General features: G+C 41.0%; 1 gene segment (V, D, J or C); it reads right to left on the bottom strand.

The window, feature by feature from the left end:
- Positions 1–7,092: 7,092 nt before the first annotated feature.
- On the bottom strand, positions 7,093–7,777 carry LOC122133358. The segment is given in 2 exon segments: positions 7,093–7,500; positions 7,613–7,777. Coding segments are annotated over 2 exon segments (450 nt in total).
- Positions 7,778–8,733: the final 956 nt, after the last annotated feature.

The raw sequence follows: 8,733 nt of genomic DNA, 5'->3' as shown, positions 1-8,733 counted from the left end.
CTTCCCTGACGTTTGTCCAGCGGTGTCGACGCACTTGGAAGCAGGCCCGCTCTACTCTTCTGCGCTCCTCCGACCGCTACCAACGGTCCGCCAACCGTCGTTGCATCCCTGCACCCCGTTACACCCCGGGGCAGCGGGTATGGTTATCCACACGGGACCTTCCCCTCAGAGTGGAGTCCAAGAAGTTGGCTCCCCGTTACGTGGGTCCGTTCCCCATCTCTAGAGTCATCAACCCTGCAGCAGTTCGCCTCCGTCTGCCAAGATCTATGAGAGTTCACCCCACTTTTCATGTTTCCAAGGTTAAACCTGTTAATGAAAGTCTGCTTCAGCCCCCCTCCAGAGCCCACCACCCCCCCGACTCATAGACGGAGCACCCGCCTACACAGTTCATCGCCTCCTCAAGTCCCGGCGACGTGGTAGGGGAATACAATATCTGGTGGACTGGGAGGGTTATGGACCTGAGGAACCTGCATGGGTTCCCAGTCGCTGGATTCTGGATCCACCCCTCATAAGGGACTTCCATCAGTCTCATCCGGAACAACCGGGTGGTACTTCAGGAGCCGTCCCTAGAGGGGGGGGTTCTGTCACGAATTCCCCTGAATTCTAGTTTGTTTTTCATCTGGGTTTTTCATCTGGGTTGTGTTCATGTGTTATCATCCCCTGTATTTAGACCCTGGACTGTACCTCGGATTCCGTTTTCTCTGCCTGCCCCTCGTCTGACTTGTCTGCTGTATTATCTGATCTCCCGGTTTTGACCCTGCCTGTCTGTCCACCGATTACGGATACTCTGCCTGCTCCTTGTCGGATGGTTTGCTGTACGGACGGATCTCCCGGTTTTGACCCTGCCTACCTGTCCATCGTTTACGGATTACTCTGCCTGCTCCTTGTCGGATGGTTTGCTGAACGGACGGATCTCCCGGTTTCGACTCTGCCTGCCTGTTCCCCGGATAACTCTGCCTGCTTCCCTGTAGGATTACTGAGACACTGGGCTGATGACCAGGGTTTGACTCTGTTGTATTGTAACCAAGTAAACAAACGCAAAACTATTTTCTGTGTCTGTCGTGCTTTTGGGTTCCGGTTGTGTCTGTACCTGAGAACGTTACATTTACTCTTCACGGTGGAAACATAAGTAAGCAACACTTAGAAAGAAACATGACCTCTTTGTTAATATCTGAAACATCCTGTCCTATTAGTGCTAGCGTATTATATGAAATTGATTTAATACCTGAAATATTTTTAATTCATCCAATGTAAATGAAAGCATCATGAATCCATTAAAAGTTGAATTAAAATGAAGCTCATATCAGAGCAACAGGCCACATGTAGAAACATAGAGTGCACACTTGACTTGCATCCATGCTGAAAGGATTAGCTGCTGTTGCACTGCTGCAGATGTTTTTGTAGAGAGCAGCTGGGTGTTCCGTCACTGTGGGCTGCAGGGCACAGTAGTAGAGAGCAGAGTCTGACGCTCGAGTAGAGGAGATCTCCAGGAACACTTTATTCAGTCTACCAGAAATCCGACCATCTTTCTCATATTTCTGGTCTTCATCACTGTACACAGTCATTAGAAATGTTGGAGTTGATCCTGAATGTTGACGATACCACTGAAGAATTGTTGCAGAAGAGTAGTTGCATGAAAGGATCACATTAGATCTTCCCATTGCAGTGCTGTCAGCCCTATTTGATGTTATCATATCCCCAGAGGAGTCCCCTGTAGGAACACATTGGGCATTAAAAGGCTTGAAAAACAGATTCAGATTTGACAACTTTGTCACAGCTCTGTCACTGTAAGCCTCAACGTTTTCACATGTTAAAAACCATTATGTACAACAAATGTTTTACCTGTGAGAATTGTGAGCAAAATTGCTGAAAAGATAAACATCGTGGAGTTAACAATTCTCAGAAATAAACTCGGTTCTATATGTGGTTCTTTGTACTGAAAGTTCCTCTTAACATTGGAAAATGTAGTGCTTCAAATGTTCAACTAAACCCTTCCTTTTGGCTAGAGTGACACACCCTCTTGATAAGGTAAACTGATTGGAGGATTGCTCTGCAGGCGAGAGGCACCTTGCAAAATCAGAAGAGAAAGCTGTTTTGCGTTACTTGTTGGTGAAAACTTGATTGTATGCTAAAACACAATGACTAGAGTAATGTCATCCATCTATGCTGATTTTTGTTTTGTTTTTACTAGAGTAATGTCAAACTACATGCAGTTATATTAACCGAATGTAATCACATGTGATACACCAACTGTGTCTCATGTTATCTACATGAAGATTAACTGGAGCTGGTTCTTTGTACCAAAGGTTCCTCTAAACATGGAACATTTCGTTTTTCAAATGTTCAACTAAACCCTTCCTTTTGGCTAAAGTGGCACGTCCTCTTGATACGGTAAACTGATTGCAGGATTGCACTGCAGGCAGTTGGTGAAAACTTGCTTGTATAATATATATATTTTTTGTTTTGTTTTGTTTTTACTAGAGCAATGTTGAACTGATATGCAGTTATTAACTGGATTAACTGGAACTACTGTTTTTTTCATTGGCTCCTCTTTGTGACTGTCTATCAATAGGTCAGGGTTAAGGTTAAAATAGATAAATAGCTTGGAGTTTTATTGATGTTTTGTATAAAAGGTTTTATGATACATTGTGCCATAATGAGTGCATTTGAGCCCTCACTTCTTTCACTAATACCTTGCAGTGTTTCATGTCTTCTGAGCTCTTTGGTTTCTCCAATGTTTTCTTATTTTCTGCGTCTCCAGATGTTGTTATTCTCTCTCCATCTCCATTTCTCCATTTCTCTCTCCATCTCTTCAGGGTTTGTGTTTGTCTCAATCAGTCCTTCTGTCTCCATCCTCTGTCCTGCCTGATGTCTACATTTCCTATCTCAATTCCATTGTTTTCTTCATTCATGTCATCTATTTCTCCCTGACACCATGTCTTCTTTCCCCCTATCACTGCCTTCATCGCCTTCTCTTTCTCCAGCAGTCTGATCTCCTCTCTTAGTTTCTCCCTGTAACTCACTACCTCCCTACATCTCACTTTCTCTCAGGCGGTCCATCTCCATGTGTTTCTTCTTTTCCATCTCTCTTTTCCTCTCTTTCTTCCTCCACCACTCTTGCTCCTCTCCCTGATCCTGATTGGTGCTCTCCTCCTCACAGTCTGAAGGGGTCATGTGTTTTCTCTCCTGTCTTCTTCCTCTTCTCAGCTCTCTGAGTGGCTCCTACTGGTGGTGGTGCTCCTACTGGTGGTCTGCCAGCTGATCTGCTCCCCACTGGTCTTGGCCAAATCAAGCTGCATGGACAATTTGTTTTAAATTACAGGCTGAAAGCCAGAATTTGGCTGAACATCAGTGTTTCACATTTCATGATTTCATAAATAACGAGCGTTAAAGATTTATATTCACACATTTAGACCTGAAGAAAGGAAAAGGAATATATCCAATGCTACATTATGATTATACCATACAATTAAGGGAACTTATTTTTTATTGTTTCACTACACTTCAAAAGTAGCTGTAAATATTTATTGAAGGAAATGTCTTTTTCTTTACCTTCCTCATTCTCTTGATCCCAATCCTGCCATCTAGTGGATCCATCATTAGTAGATGGTAAAACTTTAAGCGCTGGGAAGTTTCCCTGAGGATCCACTGCCTCTCCAGCTGCTGGGCGTGGTTCAGCACCATGGTCTTACGATGCTGGAGTCTCCTCTCCATCTCTCTGAACCGCTCATGGACCAGGCCGTCCAGGTAGCGCTGCCACTCCTGTTGCATGAAGAGGGCAATAGCTCTCTGGGAGGGAGATGGATGTTGATTACCAAAACAGCAAAATAGTTCAAACTAGTCAGATTAGTTCTACATACTAGATCATGGTTGAGACCATGTCATGTACAAAGAGAAAGGGATATTTCTAGTATGTTCTAGTATGATGTTCTTCTAATACTTTCTATTAATAATTGCAGTGACAGTTTTCCCTCTCGTGCAATATTGATGTTCTCCTACTTATCATGAATCTAATGGAAATGCAATTCAATCCTGATTAAGAAGCACTCACCATTTAAATTGGTCTTGTCTGCCTAAAATTAACATAACTGAATGTTGTGCATGTCATTTTGTCACGAATCTAACCCTTTTGTGATGTCATGCTGGGTCTTTACATCTTTTGGTGTTTCATCTGTAAATAGCCTGTATGGTTTAAATAACAATAACTTCTGGTTTATGAAGACTACTTTTGGACTCTGTTCTGCCCATAATATGTTTTATGTGTTATGGTGATTGAAGTTGAATTGTTTGTATAGGACTTTTATTTTGAATATTACTTTTATTTTGACGCCCACGAGATCGGGAAGCAATGGAAATGGAACAAACATCGTTCACATAGCAACACTGTCAACTGTCACAGCAAACTCAAGTTTAACGTATTTTTAATTTTTAATCTCATAGAAAGCAATGACTTTTCACTGTACTGCTCTGTCTATATGTTTATGCTTCCTAGCGTTAATATAAATTAAGCAGCGAGCCAAACTCCTTTTTCAAGAGCCAGGAAAATGAGCCTTCTTGCTCCTTTATTGACCACATTGAATGGAACAAAAAGGTTCATTCCCGATCTCGTGGGCGTCAAAATAAAAGTAATATTCAAAATAAAAGTCCTATACAAACAATTCAACTTCAATCACCAAAACACATCAAACATATTACGGGCAGAACAGACTCTTTGGCCACTGACGCTTTGACCACTGACAATGTCTCTCCCTCTTTCACTCTATCGTTTGGGGGATTCAGAGGACCGCCCCCCCCCCCTCCCCCAGCCGTCTCTGCTGGTCAAGAGTAAGTGTGGCGTCTCGCCCTCGGTGCAGGCTAGCCACTGCTCCTGTCCCCTCTCCTAGCACTCCTCCTCAAAGGCACAGCCTGAGCTCTCTCCCCTCCACTTCCCCCCCCCCCCTCTCTCTCTCTCTCTCTCTCTCTCTCTCTCTCTCTCTAAGCTCCTCCTCAATTGCACTGTTTAGTTTTCTGTAAGCCTGCTACACTGAATAAACAGTCTACAGTTCATATTCACAGTCTCTCCCTTCACCTCACTGCAGAAACATAATAGGGTTCACCCAAAGAACAGGAAAGTTGAGATTCAATTTTGATTGTAAGTATGTGTGTAGATACTGTATGCAATATGTGCCATTGTTATAGCCTGATGCCTTTGAATAGTTGACCTCCTATCATAATGAGAATCAGTAAGATGATCTTGTGCAAAATGCAGTAATTCAGTAATGCAGGTCAGATCAGTGTTGCTGCTTTGATGTGCAGTTCTCTGTGTTTCTGGAAGGTGCCCCTAACAACACACAGCCTATATCTGAGCATCACAGTGGTAATGTTATGTTTATAGAAACAATAGTGAACAGACTTTTACCTACATTTCCATTGCCTCAAAACACTTGACACTTGATTTCATTATTTATTCTTTATAGTAAGTAATAATGTTGTACTGTTTGTGTAAATTGCACTATTGTAGGATGCAATGTGTTACCATAATGAACTCTCATTCACTGTTTCATAAAATAGTATATTTTACTCATATTAGTATAGTCATAGTCATAGTGTATAGAAACAATAGCGAACAGAATTGTACCTACATTTGAAATGCTTTAACACACTTGATCTCAGTATTTCTTCATATATTTAACTCTTCGAAGTAAGTTTTATTTTGGTACCATTGCAGGATGTAATGTGTTGCCATACTGAACTCTCATTTACTTTTTCATTAATTAGTATATTACACAGAAATTACAGGTTAAATTGTGATTTTGCTTGGCTGTTTAATGATATGGCATTCATCATGTTGCACACCAGTTTCATTTTCAGTCAGAATCTCATGAAGTTTAGTAGTTTAGTAAGGAAACTAGTGTTCAGTGGTATATGGGCCAATGGTTTTTGTACCAGAGCTGAACATGCTGCCATCACTGCTGCGGCCTCAGAGCACAGTAGTACACAGCAGAGTCAGATATCTGAAGGTCCTGGATTGATAGAGGAACAGTTTTTGTGCTGGTGTCGAGACTTGCATTGAATCTTTCTTTAAATTTCACTCTCAGTGATCCTCCTCAGAGGTAAGCATGTTGAGTATAATTTAGGGGCATACTTTTAGCTTTTGTTGGAACCAGAATAAGTATGGATACGGACATCATCAGTAATGTATTTGCAGTGGAGTGTAACATGTCCTCCTTCTGCAGCAGCCATTTTCATCTGGTTGTTCAAGTCTGTCCTCAGCTCCGCAATCTACAAAAACAAAGTTACACAATGAGAAGTGTGGAGGAGTAAAACACTAAACAGTAATGTGGGAAATGAACAGAGGTATACTTACCCAAAATAACAAACCAACCAGAAGGAAATAACCAATGAAGGTCATAGTGTCAGGAATACTGCTACTCATCACAGTGTTCAGATGAGCTCCAGACCAGAGTCCTGCTGGGTTTACTGTGGTTGTTTCTGTTGTGTTCTGTGCCTAAATAACAGAGTCAATACAAAATAGGAGCAGATGAATTAAGAGCTTCTGAAATCTCTATGATGAAAGTGGATATGCCTCCACCTTGTGGTGAATTAGAAACCATGTCAGTCATACTTGCTTGTCTCTTGTAATTACACCACCAACATATTAGCACTGTGTGACATTTCAACTAATCTTAAGTAACATCCCGTTGGTAATTAATTGCACTGGAGTTGATGTTTTGGTTAGGAATAGTGTTAGGATATATATATATATAAGTGCATATTGTTAATGTGCTGTTACACAATGATTCTAAATATGCTATTGAAGGTTTCATCATACTGTCACAGGAGCAATGTAAAGTGGTTTGTTCATATGCTTCTTCATTGTTTCTTCATTACTGAGAAAATGTAGATTTAATGAGATTATAGATCATTTGTAATGGAGACAGTGATGATATACCCAAGTCACACGCACACACTTTCCAAGCTGATAAAACAGAACAAGAGCTGAATTACTTGAAGCTACAGCAAGAAAAAAAAGAAACTATTAAATCTGATGTGCATGATATATACTTGTAGTGACCAAATGAAAGTGTGTTTTTGTTACTTCTTGTCGTGTGTAAATCATTTAGTCTGTTGTCCCTATCTTCATAGAAATGTGTTGGTGTTCCCTTAATGCAAGGGGTTTTTGTGTGAGTGCTGAGTGTGCAGCTGTCACTGTGGGCCTCAGAGCACAGTAGTACACAGCAGAGTCAGACACTTGCAGATTCTGGATGATCAGAGGAACTGAGCTGGAGGTGACGTTTAGGTTGGAGTGAAATCTCTCATTGAACTCAGTGCCATTTTCCCCAATTCCATAATTGTCTCTTTTAAGTATAAATTTGGGGAAGTCCTTTGGTCTTTGTATATACCAGTAAAGGTCTTGTGTTGATCTAGTTGTTTTGTATCCACAGTTGAGAGTCACCGTTCCTCCCTCAATGTGAATCATCTCCCCTTCTGGCTGTTCCACAGCGTCCTGCCCTCTGCATCCTAAAAGAAAAACCACTGGCTCAGAACACCACTAAGAGTTTGTATCATGCACTGAAAACATTTCAATAAATCTAATAGAAAAAAACAACATTAGCACTAGTTAATGCCTTACCAAGTATGCAGAAGACAATTATAAAAAACTTTTGAACCCAAAACATCATGTTTTTTCTAAGCCTTTGTGCTATCCAGTAGACTGTCAATACAAAACTGAGGAAACATTCTTTCCTTAGTCTTTTCTCTCACAGGCAGTCACATGTTCGACTCCGCCCATCCTACTTGGAAACATATCAGATCTAGATGAGTGAGTGTATTATCAGTGTGTTATCAGGCTTATGGCACGGTAAAAACAATTTCTCTTCTACTCAAAAGATAAGAAAATAAATTCCGTCAAATTTGAATTGAAATAAATTCCTGGACCATGAAATCTTCCAAGAAACTCAAACATTCAAACTGAATGATGAAGTAAAATAAGACGTACTGTAGTAAAATAGTCAGTCACAGACTAGGCCTGTATTGCCACCATGTGGTCAATTGTTTACATTGCAGAGACAAACAATTAATTTGTCCTCAAATTCAGTCAGAGCAGTAAGTAGGTGAGAGGATCCATTCTAAGTGTGTGAAGTGCCCCAAAAGAAAGAAATTCAAAAGAGAAGGTGCTAATACTAAAGAGCGGTTGTCTTAGTAATCACAAGATCATCAGACACAATAGAGACATAACACTTCATGGACAAAAGGGTTTATTACATAATTCCTCCAGTCATATGGATAGAAATTAACTAGCTGACTTTGCATTCATGGCTGAACATTTTTAATTTAAACATTTGAAGTGAATTTGGCAGTGAATGCCAGTAATGTAGATTTATTGTGATGTACAGGCATGTTTTTCCCTCAGTGCAGTCAGGTTTTTGTATGGCAGACTGTGGTTTTGTGTCACTGTGGGCGTCAGAGCACAGTAGTACAGTGCAGAGTCAGACACTTGAACAGAGGAGATCTGCAGAGACAATCGAGTTTTCTCTTCATTCACCCTCACAGATATTCGGTGATCTACATCTGATCTCAGATCATCTCCTGCAGTGTTGGGAGTGAGCACCAGAAACTCTGGAGCTGATCTGGGATACTGGCGATACCACAGTAGAGTAAATGCTGAAACGGTGTAGTCACACGACAGCATCACATTTTCTCCTTCAATGCCTTCTCTTCTGATTTATTTGGTTTAATGTCAACTGCAAAATG

Source organism: Clupea harengus, chromosome 12 (assembly GCF_900700415.2).
Source record: "Clupea harengus chromosome 12, Ch_v2.0.2, whole genome shotgun sequence".
NCBI classification, from domain to species: Eukaryota; Metazoa; Chordata; class Actinopteri; order Clupeiformes; family Clupeidae; genus Clupea; species Clupea harengus.
This window is presented reverse-complemented; position numbering and strand designations above follow the sequence as displayed.